The sequence below is a fragment of the Panthera leo genome, chromosome A3 (genome assembly GCF_018350215.1).
Source record: "Panthera leo isolate Ple1 chromosome A3, P.leo_Ple1_pat1.1, whole genome shotgun sequence".
Taxonomy (NCBI): domain Eukaryota; kingdom Metazoa; phylum Chordata; class Mammalia; order Carnivora; family Felidae; genus Panthera; species Panthera leo.
The window spans coordinates 53,788,634-53,808,839 of record NC_056681.1 but is presented as its reverse complement, the minus strand read 5'-3'; the positions used below and the strand labels follow the sequence as shown (position 1 = coordinate 53,808,839).

At 46.9% G+C, this 20,206-nt stretch overlaps 1 protein-coding gene across 3 annotated transcripts in view; it reads right to left on the bottom strand.

Moving 5' to 3' along the window:
* Window positions 1-20,206, bottom strand: part of ST6GAL2 (ST6 beta-galactoside alpha-2,6-sialyltransferase 2) — an 84,554-nt gene that overhangs the window by 33,030 nt on the left and 31,318 nt on the right. For 2 of the 3 annotated variants that reach the window (XM_042931848.1, XM_042931847.1), the window contains exons 2-3: window positions 9,843-10,837; window positions 162-259 (exon numbers count right to left, since the gene is read on the bottom strand). In XM_042931848.1, the coding sequence (XP_042787782.1) occupies window positions 162-259; window positions 9,843-10,788 (1,044 nt within the window). In that variant the 5' untranslated portion in view covers window positions 10,789-10,837. Of the gene's footprint in view, window positions 1-161; window positions 260-9,842; window positions 10,838-18,562; window positions 18,615-20,206 lie in introns of those variants that run through there. The other variant, XM_042931849.1, reaches the window with a different exon arrangement.

Below are 20,206 nucleotides of genomic sequence, written 5' to 3'. Positions count from 1 at the left end.
CTATTTATCTGCATTTTTTCTCATCAATTCTTTTATGATTACAAGAACCTACAAATAAGCAAGACCATGGTCATGTACAACTGGGTAATTTCTCTTCATTCACCCAGTTAAACTATTTACCTATAAAATGTACATGCATGAAAACACTCCATCCATCTTACCTGGGAATTAATGATGCGCACGGTGGTTTTATTTCCAACATCTTTCTCATAGCCACGTGTAGGTGCCGAGTTAAATCTCAAAACTGCATCATGAGAATCTAAGAACACATGAGTGACAAAGTTACTTTATTTTTTGCTGTAGAATCAACATAATTTAGAAAAAGTTTTAAAGCAAATTTTTTAATACCTGAAGCTAACTGGAAACAACCAATATAGTTAAGATACCCATACATGTCATTTTCAGTGTCTGTAGTGTTTATTTCGAATGAGGTCTTCGCTAGGGGACAAATCAGCATGGGAATATATGAATCCATTACATGTGGTCTAATGTCATCTCAGATATATGTAGATACTTGTTATGTGTTCATATTCTTTAAAGGGGGCATGCTTTATGCGGGCATTCTCTTAGAGATTCCAGTGTATTTCGAAGATGGAATCTATGGGAGCAGACAAAGGCTGCAGACAGAGGCTGCTTGTTTGTGGCCTCTTATTGCTTTAGAGCACGAAGGCTGCTCATGGTGTCGCTAAAGAGGCCACTTGTGCCAGGACAAGGACATCTCCCACACAGTGAGAGCCACAGCCTTCAGTGCAACTTTTATACCTTGGGGTACTGGTTTGTGCTTAAAAAGAACACCAGCCCTATAGAACACTGTACTTTAACTATACTGGAATTGAAATTTAAAAGTTGAAAAAGAAAGAAGGAAAGAAAGAAAGAAAGAAAGAAAGAAAGAAAGAAAGAAAGAAAACCAGCTGATTTCTGTGCTTTACAAATTGCTGCTGATTCCCAGAAGGCCCACGTGAGAGCAATCGAGAGCATTCTGCATTTCCAGCAATGGTATGACCAACTGCCACAGGACTGGAGGACGGGAGACACCACCAGTGGTACTGGCTGCCGAGGCTCTTTACACTCTTTAAGGGCACACCTTGGTTCACCGAGCCTCGACTACAACATAAATCTGTGTCTCTCTTCATTCAACTTGACAGACTTCCTCAAGTTCTCAGGGGTCCCGGGTGAAAACACACCTCCCACATCCTGGAGGCTGACGAGGACACGAAGAGCTAGAGGTAGGCTAGATGGGAATGGGGACACGTTCCCTTTCCACAAAGCAGTCTAGATGCATGCATATGTCTTGAAATCTCCCAAGCCAGCTACTGTGTTGCCCAGAAACTAGAGTTAATCAGCAATAAGGGAATCGCTACGGGCTATCTTTAGCTTCAAAAATTCTATGCACATTTCAAGCTTACCTTGGAGCAACAACAATGCCTCTGTCTGCGTGAGAGAGAGGTAAGGTTATGTATTTCTGATTCACCAAAGAGCCTGTAGACGTGCCCTATGTTTACCGTGACCATACCCCACACAAGTCCTTAAAGCAGGCCACCTCCTTGAGTGTGCTGCTCCCTCCTGAGCAGTCTTCCTAGGAGAGACTTTCCTACTCCCTAAGTAGCAGAGACTGGGCACACATGCCACCATTGAAACAACGTTACCTTAGGGGGCGCCTGGGTGTCTCAGTCAGTTAAGCATCTGACTTCAGCTCAGGTCATGATCTCACATGGATTTGAACCCTGTGGATTTGAACCCTGTGTCCGGCTCTGTACTGACAGCTCAGAGCCTGGAGCCTGCTTCAGATTCTGTGTCTCCCTCCCTCTCTCTGCCCCTCCCCTGCTCGCACTCTGTCTCTCTCTCAAAAATAAACAAACATTAAAAAGAAAAACAAGCAAAACACAGTTATCTTAGGTGCCTTTCTTGATGGGCCCTGAACTCAGAAGAATTTGTATTCCAGTTTTGAGCACCAAAATTAAACAGAACACAAAGAATGAATAACGGGTACTTGACTACGTAATTGAAAAAATTCTAAAGGGGAGCCTTGGGTGGCTCAGGGGGTTAATCTGACTTCAACTCAGCTCATGATCTCGAGGTTTGTGAGTTCGAGCCACATGCCAAGCTCTCTGCTGTTATCACAGAGCCCACTTCAGATCCTCTGTTCCCCTCTTTCTCTGCCTCTCCCCAGCTCGTTCTCTCTCTCTCAAAAATAAACAAATAAGCATTAAAAAAATTCTACAGTGTTCTTTTAGGGGAAATGGTGCAGGGGGGAGCAAGCTGTGACCACCTGTTTTAGTAAATAAAGCTGGACCACAACACAGACATAGTCATTTGTTTATCTATTGTCTGTAATGGCAGAGGTGAGTTGTGACAGTGACTCCTATGGCTCACAAAAACTAAAATATTTACTACTTGGTTCTTAAAGAAATAAATAAAGAGGTTTGCCAATGTTTACATTCTAGGTGATCCATGCTTTGAATAAATGATGCCTCACAACCTGAACACTTTCTATTTTCTTTACAATATAAGCACTTGTTCATATATATATATATATATGTATATATATATATATATATATTTTTTTTTTTTTTTTGTAATGAGCTGTTTGGTTATTTATTTTTATTGGATAGTATTTTCTCACACAAATTCAAATGCTATTGGAGTCAGAAAAATTTGATTACCCAAAGCAGTGGTTCTCACGTTTTGGTCTTAGAACCCTCTTACACTCTTGAAAATTATTGACAACACAAAGTTCTTTTGTTTATTTGGATTATATCTGTCAATATATGCCTACTTCGGAAGCAAAATAGAAAATAAAGATGTTTTGGGGCGCCTGGGTGGCTCAGTCGGTTAAGCGTCCGACTTCGGCTCAGGTCACGATCTCACGGTCCGTGAGTTCAAGCCCCGTGTCGGGCTCTGTGCTGACTGCTCAGAACCTGGAGCCTGTTTCAGATTCTGTGTCTCCCTCTCTCTCTGACCCTCCCCTGTTCATTCTCTGTCTCTCTCTGTCTCAAAAATAAATAAATGTTAAAAAAAAATTAAAAAAAAAAGAAAACTTAAAGATGTTTATTAATTAACTGATTATTATTTTCTTAAAGTAGGCTTCATGCCCAGCATGGAGCCCAAGGTGGGCCTTGAACTGACCACTCTGAGACCAACACCTGAGCTGAGATCCAGAGTCAGATGCTTAACCGACCAAGCCACCCAGGCACCTTTACTTACTCATTTATTTTAAAATAAAATATTTTTATGAAAAATAACCATATTCAAAAAATAGAGGACTTGCACTGGTTTAAATGTCTGCAAATCTCTTTAACGCCTGGCTTTTCAGAAGACAGTTGGTTTCTCTTAACTGCTTCTGCATTCTGTTGCAACATATTGCTTTAGTTGAAGTATATGAACCCTCCGATATATCTTTGAAAATGTAAGGAGTACTTAAAGTCTTTCCACATTACTGAGAATATTCTTCTTTGATACTTCATCAAAACTTGACAAGTGCTACTTTCTTAAAAAAGCTTTCCTAATGTGGAATGTGAAACCGTATCAATGAACTTGCCATGCTCTGTTACATTAAAATCCATTCAAATAGTTCATCTTGCTCTTAAAATGGATGATTCACCCACGCATGATTTTGCAGCATTGTGCAACGGTCATTTGGAACTACCAATTTAATAAGTTATGCAGATCTTCCAAATATTGATGCACATCATTATAAGGTATCCCCCCAAGTCACAGCAGTTAATATTACCATGCATCTCATCAGTTTTTAAGGCTGGGACACTTCTAAGTTTGAAAGAGTGCCTCATGGGGTTAATGAGGTTGAAACTAGCAGAAAGTTTAAAGCTTGTTTTTCTGAGAACTGTTCCCCCCTAATCAGCTGCTGTGTCTTTTCAGACCCCACTAACAAACTCACTTAGCTATTTCTGCAGAAGCCTGGACTCAAGGTCAACTGATATGGTTCCAGCCTAGGAACAAGCAAAGCCCGGCATTCCTTACTCGAGATTACAAGCCCAAGACCCCCTCCAGTTTATACTGGCTCTCAGAGCAAGCCCATAACCCCTCTCCTCATCTGAAGACAACCTCCTGACATCAGGGGCTGAATTCTGCCTCCTTCCAGAGTTAAGTCTCCACCTCAAGGGAACATGGGGTATATGTTACAATAAATGTTTGCTCAATGAACATGCTATCTTTCCTTATGAGTAGTTGTTAAGTTTCCTTGCACTTTGCATCAATATGTATGCATTCTCAACCCCTATGATTGTAAAAAACTCATTCCCTCCCCCTTGGAGGAAGCAGATTTGAAGCTTATCCTCCCTTCTTCAGGTTTGGCTGCATAAATGAACCCTTTCCTTGCTGCATACCTGATGTCTCGGTGATTGGCTTTGCTGCTGCACATAGGGCAGACGAACTTGGGTTCAGTTACAAGTTCCTGGTTGAAAGCTGGAATTTTATTACTGGCAAAAAAAAAAAAAAAAAAAAAATACTGTCCGCTATTTTCCTAAAAGGGACAGGCTCACTCAATTCCTCTTTGAGAAAATATCTACCAAATATCCAGTGACTGAATGAAGTATGTCTATCAGTCATTTGTTTCAAGTAAACATGGTGTCGCATGATACAAGTGGCTAGTTCTGCTCACTACTCAGCCACACAAGGGCTTTTCCACTATGTGCTGGTGTGCAGAAGCGTTTTCACGTCATTGCCTTCTTGGTCTTGAAAACGCGTGTACTCAAAGGCTGATATTTAATAAAGCCAACATTTTAAAATGTTTTCCTGCTTCATCAAGGACACCCATAAGTGAAACTGCCACTCTATTCTTCTCCTGCAGAGCTTGGCTGCAGAAATCACAACTAGTAATTGGGCACCACTGCCTTCATTTACACTAAGCAGCAGTTTTACCTACCGCTGCCTCTGCACCACCAGTGCAAATGTCAATGGTTAAAAAGACCCCTGTGTGTTTTCATAAAAAGTTTTCCCCTCATGAGCCCCTGAAGGGGTCTTGGGACCCCAAATGTAAGCGCATCACAATGATGTGAACGGCTGATCTGGGGCAACCCACTCCCAAGGCAGAGTGAGAGCAGGCTCCAGGCAGTGGGGTGACCTTTAGGAACAGACGTAATCAGGGCACTATGAGGGCAAGAAGTGTGAGGCCAGTGCTGCTGAACCTTAGTTCTCCTGCTAAACCATGCTGCCCTTGGACGCAGCCTCTGTCTAAAGGAGAGGTGAATAAGCCAAGGCTTCCAAGCAGTGGGTGCTTTTCAAATTAATTAGGTAGAAATTCCAAATTAACTGTATCACCCTTGAAAATGTCACAGCTTTTAAATGCCAGTATCCTACACTGAGGTGTGTGTTAAGCCTTCAAGCGACCACACAAGGCACAGGGCACAAAAACATAAACTAGCTTAATTCCTTTGGAAGTGGTAGGAGTCTAAAGAGTTAAAAGGCCAATTTTTGTGCAGGAGGCTGCTATGGATGGACTAGGAACCTCCTTAAAGCTGTCAGTGGGATCAGGATGGGAGGGGGGAGCGTTTTGGGGAGGATGAGCTGAGAGCGTGTCTATCACGCAGACATGTTTTGTAAACATATGCCTGGCTGTGCATCTCCTTGATAACGCTCTTGAAAAACTAAGCTGTCCATTCATATTTAGAAAAGAAGGAATGGATCAGACAGCAAGCACATGGGGAATAAAGTAAAGCCTCATTTCTGGAGAAGGCATTTCCAGGGTAGAGCCATTTCGTGTTGACCTTGAGAACAGGGCCAGGCTACATGCATTCACTAAGGAAGATTAAAAAACCCTTCAAGAAGCAGCCAGCCAGGAGGCGTACCAGCACTAAGTCAGTGCCCTGCCTTGGGCACTGGGCCCCACATCCCCCTCCTCCCTTCCTGCACTCCTCCAGAAAACAAAATCTGAAACAGCAAGGGAGCAAAAGCCTCCAGTCTATAGGGAATGGCCTGCCAAAAAGATGATTCATCCCTCTCAAGACTCCGCCACCCCTGTGTGCCTCGCCTCTCCCTGGGACTGCTGCAGTGTGACTTCCTTTGTGCCCTCCACTCCAGGCTCTGGAACTCTCTCTGAAATGCAAAGCTGACCCATCACTTCCCTGCTTCAAAGATCGTAATTCCTCTCTGGGCCCCATGGACCCAGGGGTCAGAGCTAGACTTTCTGGAGACCCAGAGTGGGGTTTAATGGAGTCCAGGCTCCACCCACTGTGCCTGTAGGTGCCCCCATAAAACAGGAAGATTCCTTTTCTTGGCTTTGCAACAGTTTACACAAGAGCATTTAGAACAGGACTTTGCAGTAGACACCCTATAAGTGGCACCTTTTATTACAATTATTAAGTGAAATCTAATTTCTGGAGAATGATGTGTAAGCGGCCTGCCTGCCTATCAGTGTAAGTCTCTCCCCACTCCCAGCCCCTCGTGCTCCCTGTAGATCTCATGCCACCCACCTCCCCCATCTCCCCTACCCCTGTGCCCTTCTGTGTGCCCCCCACCCCCCGCCCCGCCAAGCACTTCTCATGCTGTGTCTCACCTACCTCTTACCCTAGACTTCAGCCTGGATTTCCCTCTTTGGGCAGTCCTTGCTAACCTCTCTCTACCCAGTCATCAGCCCTCACGGTGGGTTAGGATTCTGCTGTCATTTCTTCCCCATCAGTAAGCATATCTCTCTGTCCTTCTAACCACAATACTGAAAATGTCTGTTCCAGTTGGTCTTCTCCAATAGACTGCATAGGACTTGAGGTTTATCTCTCAGCCTTATTTATCTTTGCATCGCTAGTGCCTAGCATAGCATCAGGCCTCGGTGGGTTGGGGACTCAATAAATAATCAATTCCTGTTAAATAACTACAGGATCTTCTTTCTCCCCTTATGAGGCATCAGGATCTGCCAAATCCTAAGCTATTACCACCAAGTACCATATGCTCTGCTTCCTACACACAGCCCTCCACACCCTCCCACTTCCCCAGACCCTTCCCAGAATTTGAGTTTCAAGCACACAGACCCTGATTTCCCACATCAGGGCTAGGACTGTTAAGACATTTCTCCTCTGTAGTGTGTTTGCACAGGACTGCTGGGAGCTGATTTCACTACTAAATTATTATTGTTTATATGTATGGCTGAAAAAAAAATCATCTCTTAGTTCTAGGAAAGAATGTTCCATGTTTCCAAAACAGTTCAGTTTGCTTTGCAATAACACATTCAAAGTGGAGGTGTTTACAACTGCTATACTGTTCTCAAAAACAATTACATGGCATGACTCAAGCCTAACAGAAGAGGGAGAAGCAAGACTGCATTGTCAGCAGAGCAACCAGCAGAGGGAGCTACAGGGTGGCCGATAAGCAAACCTGAGGCGCATGGGGTCTCTCACTCAGAGAGGGGAGATTGATGGAGCATTCTGGGCCAGTACAGCCTGGAAGGGCCTCCTGGCAGGGGTGACATGGAGGTAGGTACTTTCTTAGCTTCTTCCTCAGTCTTTCATGAGACCATGACCTTCTGTAAGTTCTTTGATCTTCATTTGGCCAATTACACAAGTAGAAATGTAGGGGCCAAGATGATTTTAGCTAACCAGCATGGCACGCCCCAGCATTCCAAGTTGCCTGAAGGAATCTGCTGAGTGAATCTGTTTTTATCAAGAGAGACATTAACAAATATGTGTTATAAGCACATATACGTTAGGGGAGCAGGAAGGAGACATAGAAGCACCTGGCATGCACAAGTGCTGAGACTAAGACACACCCTCGCTTATAAAAATGAAACTTTTTGCTTTTACACACGGAACTGTGCTGATTCCACATTCTTAAAATGGTAGTAAAAAATTGGGTTCAAAGGAACCTGGGCAATACAATAAAGAGAATTTCTTAAAATTTCTGAGTTGCGTTCTTCAATATCATAATTGGAAGTCTATAGTTCTAATCATGAAGCTTCACCTAAGGGCAGACAATAGAAGTTAAATTTGGATGCTAGCAACTAACAAAGATGTAACTGACATTTCACGTTCCCCAGAAATGTGTAATTCCCAGTGTCTTTCACACTCTCTTCCAAACTCTGAATCAAGCAGAATTTATAAGACTCTGGTCAAGGATATTTTTGCCAGAATAAAGAGCAAGAGAAATCTCCCTGACACGCAAGAGCAATCCATATATGCAGCTACTATGCAGAGGTGTTTAAAATAAAGCAAAACAAAACTGGAAGCAAGTTACTGCCTGCTTTAAAGCATAATACTTAAATTCCTTCTTACATTATTAATAATGGTCCTCGGGAATGAGAAGGAACTTCACCCCAGGGAGCTTTAAACCACTGTTCTTCCATAATCAATTGCAGACTACTCTGCTCTGGCTTTGGCTGCATATGACACATGGACAGTGTTATTATGAGCCTGCTGTAATGTCAGCACTGGGACACTGGGACCCTACACCTCAAGCCCGTGCTCGTGCTTACTTTTTTTAACTTTTTAAAAATTCACATTCAGCTCCATTCCCAAGAATGTCTGATAGGAGGTCTGGGTGGTGGGACCCGATTACAATGGCATCACCCCATTTCAAGGCAGCTCTGGCATGTCAGCCCCTCCTCAGGAATACAGAACACTGACAGACCCAAGAAACAATGGTTATTCCTTTCTACCAAGTGAGCAAAAGCCCCTTGACTGAAACTTCCAGATTAGCTATGAGCTACAACACTGTCTACTGTGAGAATGTATTAGACACAGTTGTTTTACAACTTGACTTCAGGCCAAGGCTGTGTCCGATTCACATTTTTTTCTTGGCACCTAGCACAGAAGTCTGAACATAGTAAGGACTAAACACATGTTTACTAAATGAATGAATGATTCTATAGACTCAAACTGCTTGTTTGCCCGTGTGGCAATGGAATGAGCATGGGCACAGAGGGAAGGCTAAGGCCTTACAGCTAAGCCTGAAGTTTGCTGAGAAAGAAGGAATTCTGCCTCCAGATGCAAAAGAGAAACCCTGCCTCAACTTCCCACCTGCTGGCCTGCCCTGCAGACTCCAGCCTCCAGACAGCAGTCTCAACTCTTATCCAAACTTCCAGCCTATTCACCTGCCCTACAAATTTCAGACTTGTCAGTCCCCACAACTGCAGGAGCAAGTGCTTAAAAAAATCTCCTCTCTCTCTACATCAATCTGTTTTTCTGGACAAGCCTAATACAGGAACTATGACCCAGATGTGCTCTTGGGCTCCTGACAGGGCTCTGAAGGCAAAGTTCAGAAGGAAAGACGGATACCCAAGGTGTGGTCATGTTATTTACCATCTTGGAGAAGGTCCCTGATGGGTGTCCTGGCCACGACTCAAAGGTTGGACATGCACTAGCTGGCGTGAGGTCAGAGCTCATTGTGCAGACAGGAAGGGCTCTTCTCAGAGCCACAACATCCATTTAGTCCCTGGGCTAACTAAAATCACCACCATGCATACTTCTCTTTGCCGTTGCACCCTCTCTAACTGTCGCTGCCCTGCAGACAGTTCTGCTTTTTTTTTCTGGCCCTTGCTCCTCTCCCATGAGCCTACAACTTAGGGGTTCATCAGGTCTCTGCAGGCTAGGCCAGGAGCCTGGCCACGTAGAACACAGTCTCTTTGGGAGAAGAACTCAGAGCGGCTGCCAGGGGCAGGACACAGACCTTCCACTCCCCTGCCAGCCAGGAGAGGGGGAACACCTCTGCTTTCAAATCGTCCCCCAAAAAGACCTCTGCTGCTACCTCCAACAGGTTCGTTCTGCGCCAGTGAGGGAGAAGCACGGGAGACTCTCCCGCTGGCGTCAGAGACATCCAGCGCAGAACCCCCGTTCTGCCCAGCCAGCCAGATGCAAAGAACAAGGCCGAGTGCGCACCGTGGGCGACCGTGCGGGACCCACCTATCTCCTCGCCCAGGGAGGAGTTGAGGATGGCGCCGGCAGACATGACCACGGCGCAGCTCCGCAGGCCGCGCGGGTGCAGCTGGCTCAACGGCACGGCGGGGACCAGCTTCTGCCAACCAAGCGCGGAGAAGGGCGCCTCCTTGCCGTCCAGCGTGCGCACCCGCACCCGGCTCCGCAGCGCACACAGCAGCTCGGCGCGGCTCAGCCCGGCCGCCCGCCGCCCGCGGAAGCGCACGCCGTGCTTGTTGGCGCTCAGGTAGTCCTGCATGGCCTTCTGCAGCCGCGGGTTGAGCATCTTGGACGAGACGTTTCCCTTCCAGAGCCGGTGGAGGAAGGCCCTGGACATGGACGAGTATAGCCTGTCCCCGTCGTCGCCGTCCTCCAGCGCTGGGCTCCCGCCGGGTTTCCGCTGCCGCTTCCTCGACCGCCTTCTCTGAGCCAGGCGAGCCGGTGCAGCCCCCTCCCGCCGGCCTGGGTCCCCGGGGGAGAGGGCCCCCGGCGTGCCCAGAGTGTGGCTGTGCAACCCTGGCTGCCCGGCGGCAAAGAAGTAGTCGTCGTCCTCCGGGTAGAAAGCACTTTGCGATTTTCTCCCGATCTGGGATGAAAAGAACTCTTCGTCATTTTCAAACCCATCCTGCACCTGGGTCCATTGCGGCAGGTCGCCTGCACCAGCGCGGAAGGGGACAGACGGGCGTCCGCCCAGCAGCCGCTTGTTCGCACCCACGCTCTCGGGCAAGGAGGGCTCCTGCATGGCACCCATGATGGCTCTCTGCTTCCCCTGCATGGGCAGGAGCCTCCTGGTCTCCAGGAAGGAGAAGGAGCTGGGCGCAGGCTCAGCTGGGTTGCTGTCGGTGAAGTAAATGAAAATCACTACGAAGAGGAGCCCCCAGGCGAAGATCCCGCAAAGCATTCGTTGTCTCCATTGCTTCAAATGTGGTTTCATGGCAGGTCTCTGGGGTCAGCACCTTGTGTCGGTAGGAGGCCGAATGAACCTGAAAAACAGCCAGGTCTGCAGTTAGCCACCGGAAGACACCTGCTCCGAGGTCCCTGGGGACAATCTGGCTTGAGCAGTGTTTCTGCAGGGGAGGGTTAGAAGGGGCATCAGAAACCAGGATCATTTGGGAAGTTTGACTAAATTTAAGCGTCATATCCCCCCAGCCCCACCCCACTTTCCTCCACTGGATCCGTGCCAGACAAGAGGTCCTGCCTAGAGTCTTGGGAGAGAGGTGGAGGAGTGGCTGTATATATGGAAAACCTCTGGAGGTATAACCACTTCCCCAACCCTGACAGCTACTGAATTGGGGCCCATCCCAAAAGCCTCTCCCTGAAACTGGGTTTACAGAATTCCATTGGAAGAGCAAAGCAGCTGAGTTAAGAAGCAGAGTCCGTCCGCCCTCTCTTCCCTGCTTTATCAGACAACAAAGGCTCCTATATTGTACAGCTGTAGTACTGTGCGCTTTTAATGGGTGACAACCGTGTCAGATTCTTCCTGGTCTCCCCCAGGCCCTGGGGGCTGCCTGAAATATACCAGAAGTCCACTAGGGTCCTGAATAACCAATGCTTCAGCCAGGTCTGCAGTTAGCCACTGTGGGCGAATGTGATGCCAGGGTATCTGTGGACTTCAAAAATACACTCAAATAAGTAGCCTCCGACTTCACCCCCATCATGAGTCTCTCGTGGAACAGGAAGGTAGTATGTTCACATGTCAAACACGAGAGGAGATGAAGGAAAAGCTGCCTGATTCTAGATGAGCCTCCCACAGAGAAAGGGTGACGAAGAAGGCAGAGATGAAATGGACAAGATAAAAGGTAAGGGAGAAAGAACCTCTCCTTCACACAGTACTCAAGCCCCTGTTTACTGCTACATTGCTGTGTAGGTACAGTGCCTGGTACTAATAAAACAGTAACAAGAAATGCCCTTAATGTTCGGGAATGTAAGCAAAGCCCCCAAAAGGGAAAAAATACAAGGCACGTGTAATAATACTGGAGCTTTCTGGAGCCTACCAATGAGCACAGTGCCCAACACAGGCAGACACTGAATACATATTGGCTGAAAGAATGGCGTGAGCCTGCGTGTGCGTGTTGGGGGTGGGGGTTGTGTGTTTGCGTGACGGGGTTGGAAGAAGTAGGGAAAACTGAACTGGAAAGTGACTCCCATCCAGCTATGAGGGACCAGGAGGGTGTATTTGCATGTGTGAGCCACAGGCTCTGTGAGAAACGGGGAGAAGTGAAGTTCTCTGAGTGAGGGTATCATGCTGGTTGCTTTCAGATTTCTCTATAGCAGGTAGGGGGGACAGGGAGGAGGGGTGTAAGGAGGCAATACAGGGCTCGAGGGGGTCTACCTACCACCACAGTGATGATGACAGGTTGTGGGTATAAGCCACACAGGTTTTGAGGACTTTGTTACCTCAGAGTAGATCACTGGGGCCGGTGCTAATAGAAATGTGAAATGAGAAGTGCCCCAAACGCTTCCAACATCATGGCATCCTTAAAAGGAGAGCCCAGCCTCTCAGAGATTATATGAAAAGCAATATTCATTTCAATGGAGGAGTTGTGGCTTTTAAAAACGTGTTTGCTTTACCTTGTATTCACCTAAAGGCAAGGCTGCAGGTTTCATTTATGGTCATAATTCAAACACACGCGTACAGAACATGCTTTCACCAAGCTGGGAACACTGATGCCAATAAATTAACACAGAAGAAACAATACTAACGGTTAACCTATGTGCCAGACCCTAGGCTTAGCTCTTTCCCCCGGATTAGCTCATCTGGTCTTCCCAGCACCTCATAAGGTAGGAAATACACTTTATAAATGAAGAAACTAAAGCCCGGAGGGGTTAAGTAGCTTGCCCAAAGCCGGGGAGATAGCAAGCAGCAGCGACTGCATACAAAACCCATCTGCGTGACTCCAGGGCTCACACGTTTAACAGTAAGTTCTGACTCCATTTGATCATACAGACTGAAGCTATATCTTCTAAAGAAGGCTATTTAAGCTCTCTCTGGTGAAGGATCGCTTTTTTTCTCCAAACTGTCACAATCTGATGCTCTTATATTTCCACTCCTGCACGTCTTGGCAATGCCCAATTGCCGTAAAAGACTCTAAATGCTTACTGTCAAGTTTTGTACACATCTCATCAGGAGCTGGTAACGGACAGTTTGCAGATGTGCACACGCAGTCTGGGGACCCGCTTTGAGTAGCGTCTACCACATGATCTCTCTAAACTTGTTTTCTCGGGAGCCTGTGCTTCAAGCTGTGCTGCCCAAGCTGAGGATCTAGATGCTATTTCCAGTATTTCAACATTTCTATTAGGAAATCGGAAAATCACCCTTAATGCCGGTTACTCTGCCCTTACCCCAGATGAGTACACTGCAATACCATTCTGACACTAAGCTCTGGAGTTAGCACTCAGTCCCACAAGACTGCCTCCACCTCGGACACCAGCCTGAAGTGGGAACCCCAGGCCACATGCACTTAGGACCCTTTCTTTGGCTAGCAATCTGGGAAGTTCCCATGGCACCCCCTCGGGTTCCATAATTTGCCAGAATGAACTACAAGAGCCCTGTACTAACGATTACCGAGGTTTTGTAAGGTATACACATGGCTCGAGGTCTTGCAGGGTGGATCCCTCTCTCTGTGGTGTCAGAGAACATCACTCTCCAGACACCACTATGTTCATGAACCATGAACTTCCACCAAGCCCTGGCATCCAGAGATTTCCCCCTACCGTCTGAACACACAGTTCGTCTTTCTGGTGACCAGCCTCCATCCTGAAGCTCGGCAGGAACCCACCAAGAGTCACCTCATGAACATAACAAAGATATTCCTGCCACTCAGGAAATTGCAAGGCTTTTGGCAGCCCCATGCCAGGAACCCCTGGACAAAGACCAGAGAGATTATTCTGCCACAGCAAGGCTGTAGTTGCTAATTTAAAAGGCAGTCTTTCTGCTTCAGGTAGAAGTCCTCATTACGTGGTTGCCTCTCGTTGAGCAACAGCTCTGGGCACACAGTCGGTGGCTTGCTGAAGAATGGGGAAGTGGAGATGTCTTTGTCCAACATTTGCTTGAGAGACTGTTTTTAAAACAGCAAGTCAGAAGGGGAGGGCTGTGCACAGGGTTGCTGTGTGTAAAATGATGAGGAGGAAGCCTTGATCCTTTGGGGAGGGCCTAGAAACCTCTGGCCGTGGGGTTTGGAGCTGAGGGCCCCACCCCCATGCCAGGTGACCCTGAGCTGCTTCAGAGCAGCAGAGCTGGGGTATTAGGCATACAGACTTCCTTATTTAGAAAACGCCTCGTTCCCAACCGAAGCAGGCCAAGACATTTTGTTTTTAATTTTGGGGAGCTGACAGACATGGAAGGGAGGCAGAATCATGACAGGAGCTCTCTGGTCAGAAGGCAAGCCTAAAAGGGAAAAGCAGAGGAGAAGGCACTGCCATGGGGCCAGGACCCTGGGGCAGCTCTTGTTGTCTCTGCCCACTTTGTCAGGAAGCAGAAAGGTGGGATTTGTGAAGCCCTCTGGGCACCATGCAAGCACTGGGAAGCCCAATGCAATAATGATGATTTTTCATTAGGTACGATTTCGTGGCTTCAGATGCACAGTAATAATAGAAAGGAGGGGGATCACGGTCTCAACTCATGATTAGGCTGAACTTTTAATAATCCAAAAGCTTCCCCGCAACCTCTGTCGCTGCAAACCTTCTGCTGCCAATTAAGGGAACCTTCTCCAAAATGATTAAATCTCAAGGCAACAGCAAATCCTCCGCCAGCAAAACGCTACACACATCATTTTACGGATCATGGGGCCCAGTCCCCAGCATCTTTATAAAAATCCAGTCAAAGACAGGCGGAGGACATCACCAATGTTCTGTCCATTGCTCATTCTCCTCAAAATGACCATTCAGCCAGAGGAAGAAATGTTCAGCTAAGCAACAGAAAAAGAAAAAAAACATTTTTTTCCTCTAACGTGGTATATTTAAAATATAATAAAGTAGCTTAAACAAAGTAACGTATACTCATTGCTATTTCCCATCATTAGCTGGTGTGATATAAATCACATCGGGGAGATTTAAGAGCTACATCAGGCAAATCATCCGTTCCCAGGTGCCAATGACAAAGTGCTACCTAATCCTACGTTCACGTGTGCTTTGTCGGGGGTGATTTTAGTGACTGCGGCAGTTCAGTCCCTGCCAGTTTTCCCCTGGGAAGAGAACTGGCAAGATTATAAGCATCGTTTGTGTGGCGTGGCCCTCTCTCCATAGCGAGAGACAGAGACAGTGCAAGTGGGGGAGGGGCAGAGAGAGATGGGGAGACAGAGAGAATCTCAAACAGGCTCTGCACTGTCAGCACAGAGCCCGATGTGGGGCTCAAACCCACAAAGCGGCGAGATCATGATCTGAGCTGAAATCAAGGGTCAGAAGGTTAACCAACTGGGCCACCCAGGTGCCCCCTCTCCAAAGCGATTGTAATAACATTATGACCTACTACCTTAGCCGCGCTAAGGTCTACATGCCAAGTAGACATTCTCTGCCCACTTGAACTACTTTTCTCTCTTCCCACTTTTCTCCCAATTCCTATTGCCTTTCTAGCCAGGCCTCTAGGAAACTTAACAGGGTAACACTAAAGCAATGATCATAGACAAACAAAACACAATGACCGGCTGCTAGAAATTATTTTGATTATTCCACTTGTTCAGGAATTTCGGTGCCCCTCAGATACTAATTCTCAAAGAAATGAGCCACGTTTCTGCACGGAGGATGTTGAAAATAATACAAAAGAGTGTTAATAATCCTCCTTCAAATTGTTGAGGGAGAAATCACATTTTCCAAAAGGCACAATTCATTACAAGTGGTCAGATGACGTGAGGAAACGCAAGCTGCAGATGAACATTACAGTGCAGCTAAGTGTTAAGAGGGCTAGCTTCCCATTTTGTTTAAGGGTAGAGAGAAGTTAATTCTGGCCTTTGCCACTTCAATGATGTCCCTCTCATAAGCCCTCAGGTTGACAGGCTTGATCACCCGTTTCCTTGAATGGAGAGTATTCTGTAACACACTTTGATGGATGGGTCTCTGTTACAACTGCCATCTGGCCGGGTTTTCTGTTGGTCGGAGAAACACTCGTGTCTTTTTTGTGTGTCGAAGTTGTCTGAAGAATCTTAAATCTAAGTATTTATTTTAACATTGAAATAATAAAGAAGATTTAGGATGTGAGCTATAGTGAGTTACTCATGTATCTTAGTAGCCGTCAGGAGACATTTGCTTTCAAGATTCGTTTTTCCAAAATTAGCTCTTGTCACATACCCAAGAAAACACTCAAGTCTGCAGAAAAGAGGGAGGTACCACCCCCAGCTGGAATCCTTCTCTCTCTTCACAACCCCATTGGCTCCTTTCACAAATAACCCCTTTTCTTTCTTTTCATTTTCTATAAATGTAAGAAAGCCTCCAGACTGCTACATGCATGACACGGAGGGCCCGCTCTTTCATTCTTTCTCACTCCGGTCTCAGCCCATTCTGAAGCTAATGCCCAGAAGAGCAGAAAGAAGGAGGTCAGCCTGGTCAGTGGGGCCTGGTGGTGGGAGGGCCGGCCCCCTTTCTAATGGTCCCGGCCGAACTGCTGATTCATCGTCCTACAAGGGCAGCCGTGCAGGTGCACTGGGCGCCCTGAGGGTGAGGCAGCTTGGCTCAGGCCAAGTATCCTTGTGACCAGGAGCCACTGGACTCCACGATAGATGTCGCCATCTCCTGTGGGAGGAAGGACGCAGTTATGCTAGGGCCAGCCGACCCAAATGAGCTCGCTTGGCAAAGGCCTGAGTTTAAAAAACCAGTGCCATGGCTTCTGGTTGATTTAAAATGTGGTATCTTGAGTAATCTCAGAGGGGGACAGTGGGAGCTGCCTGAGGGTGGGACCGTATCAGATTCAGTCTTATATTCCCAGGAAACCAGTGTAGGTGGCCCCATGGAAGGTTCCCGATTAATGTTTTAAATAAATGAAGTGAATGACTGCAATTCATAAAATAAAATGAGCAGGACCGCCCGGAGGCAGACTCCTGGGTGGGACAGGCGGGAGGGGCCCCACCGCTTGCTGTCCTTCCCAGGCCAGCGGGAGTGTGTGGGTGGCTCTCTACACATTTAACCAGTTGTCGTATGGTTGGCTTAAGAACAGCATGTAAGGAACAGAATGTAAAGAACAGCAGTCACAGGAGTGGTCAGGGAGATGGAATGAACGAGCAGCGACGGTATCAGATGCTGCCATGCAGCAGACGCCTACCACGTGCTGGGCCCTGTGCAAAGCCCCTCATCTGTACTGTCTCATTTAAATGCTTCATTCCTGGTGTAATCCTTGTATCAAACTCTACAGTCAACATTGTTATTCTCATTCGGCATATGGAGAAACCGAAGCTCTAAGTGGTCCCCATCATGTACACTGTTCCAAACCCCTTTTTGTACCAACTGTACAATGAAACCAGGGGATGTCGCACCATGCCTGAAAATGTATTGTATTTTTTTTTTAATTTTTTAATGTGTATTTATTTTTGAGAGAGAGATAGTGTGTGACCACGCATCAGGGAGGGGCAGAGAAGGAGACAACAGAATCTGAAGCAGGATCCAGGCTCTGAGCTGTCAGCACAGAGCCTGACTCGGGACTCGAGCCCACGAGGTGTGAGATTATGACCTGAGCCGAAGTCGGACACTCAACCAACTGAGCCACCCAGGCGCCCCCACCATGCTTGAAATTTTAATGAGATTTTTTTTTCTCTCTGCCAGAAAGTATTATGCCAAATTTCAGGTTAGCTCCCTACACTGACCAGACCACCTGACATCCCGTCTTCCCTAACACGCTTTTGTCTGCTGGAGAAACTGATCTTCCCAGGTATAGGCCTTGGAATCAACACCTCCCCAGAATCCACCTGCTTGGCCATTACTAGAGACAGCTTAGCCTGGGCACGCCAACCATGTGGATTTCGCCCAGTCAAAACAGGCTGCCAGTTCACTAACATTTCCAGCTACAGGTGGGAAGGTCTAAGATCTCAAGGAATTTGTTATCTAGGTAGGAAGACCACAATTCTGACTGCTTGGGTCTCTGTCCCAGGATAAGTGAATGTAGAGAGGAACGAAATGGACTAAAGATGCGGGGGAGTAGGTTTGGACACTGAAGCACACATTGGTTTGGAAGGGAGTCAGTCACCTCCAGCCAGTGGAACAACTGGGCTAAGTGCACCTGGGATGAGAATTTGCATGGTGCAAAAACAGGTGACCAGGAATGTTGGGCTCCGGCTGAACAAGGGTGGCCAATCTTATTAAGACGATGGTATTCTCTTTCTGAGCAAATAATTTCAGCAATACAAGATTTTTCCTCAAGTGGCAGGGCAGATGGGAAATAGTTTAAAAGGCAAGGACTCCCATATGTGAGCCACTCTGGGCAGCTTTTAGCTTTCAGAACTTTCTGCTATGAGGTGGCAGGTGCTGTTGGGGCAGAGGGAGGTGGAAATGATTCCAGACGTCTATTATTGGTTGTGCAGAGACAACACAAGCTGCCTACCGCTAGGGTCTGCTGGCTTCCTGAAACAGCATTCATCTGCTTTGGACACAGTGGCCTGTTTGTTTTATGATAATTAGCATTCAAATATTTACACTTTATACCAATAATATGCCAAGGCTCATGATTGAAGCTGTAAATTAGCTTCAGCACTGATGTTTAGTAGTCAAGAAGATGAAATGTTGCATACCTGCCACTGAGACTTGAAGGTTACACTCTGCTTCCTCCAATGTAACTGGGCTTCTGGGTCAAAGTGTAGGTGGTCAGCAGGTGGCTCTCCCAAGGAGGCCTCTGGACCAGTGGAAGCCACTCTTTCATAGGAAAAGCATGTCTTCCTGTCCCCACAGGGGTCAGAGCATCAATATGGACTGGCAGTGGATGCATGTGTGATGGCAAGAGGGTGCCGGCACCAATCAGGGGCACATCAGGGCCACCATCTCTGGTCTACACAGTGTTGCACAGTGACATTGATGATTCCACACTGAGAAGGAAAGGCAACGTATGATTGACTGGAAAGCCCTTTGGTCAGACAGCCTGTTCAGATCCTTGCCGGCTCTGTTATTTTGGATAAATCCTTTGAGCCTCAGTTTCTTCATCCAGTGTGAGTCATAACACTGCCTCGATCACCACTGCTCTGTGAGATGAATGAGTCAGGCGCTGCGTGTGACTTGACTGGCACAGTGCCTGGCCCAAAGGGAAAGCTACATAAATATGATTTCAGTCCAGGTTTTGAAATCCTGTAAAAGCAAAAAAGTGGTATAACCAGCATGGATTTCACTGTATAAATATTGGTCCCATGCGTAAACACATAAAGGCTCACCAGTAGGCATCCCTCTCTTTCAGTGGCCCCAAAAGGACATGCCCTCGTTGAGATCAGCACAAGCAGGGGACTCCAGCTAATAAGCATGGCCCAGACCCTGCCTAAATAAAGCCCTGTCTCTGGTGTCTCCGTCACAAAAAGCAGAACCCATCAGGGGCTGAATGCCCAAGAAGTATCTTCTTTGGGGCTCACCGTGTTAGCTTATTGTAATTCATGTTACTCAACAAATAGTTATTAAACTTAATGTCAGGCTGAATATGTATCCCAGGAGACTCTGCCTTTGGGGGAATTGAATGAAGTTCTTGGGGAAATTAAGATTTAAAATCTTGAACACCAAGAGTGAAAATTCCAACATGTCTCTTCAGTCCAGACACTGGGGCTCTCACCAGAGCCCAGGAAGAGAGTGTGCTTAGAAGAATTCCCTTTCAGAAAACTTCAAACCAGGGCACTGGTTTTGCCTATCAGGGGAAAAAGAGTGTTTTCTGTGGCAAGAGCCACATCTTAACAAATACGGATCATAAAAAAAAAAGCTAACTGCTTTAGATCCGTCTCCATAGATCAGCACAGGTGGATCTCAAGAATAATGCTGGGGGGGGGGGGAAACAGAAGCTGCAGAAGCAAACTCACAAGAGTCTTAATCATTTCTGGAGGGTTATAAAATGCCAGTACAAACCTCAGCAGTGACCACCGAGGAAGGAGGACTGAGATTTTGAGTGGGAGGGAGGGTGCTTGCATCATTGCTCAAAAATGTCCTTTCTTGAGGCACCTGGGTGGCTCAGTTGGTTAAGCGTCCGACTTAGGCTCAGGTCATGGTCTCACCGTTCGTGGGTTCAAGCCCCACGTCGGGCTCTGGGCTGACAGCTCGTAGCCTGGAGCCTGCTTCAGATTCTGTGTGTGTCTCTCTCTCTCTCTGCTCTTCCCCCACTCAACTCTCTGTCTGTCTGTCTCTCTCTCAAAAATAAGTAAACAATGGGGGCGCCTGGGTGGCTCAGTCGGTTAAGAGTCTGACTTCAG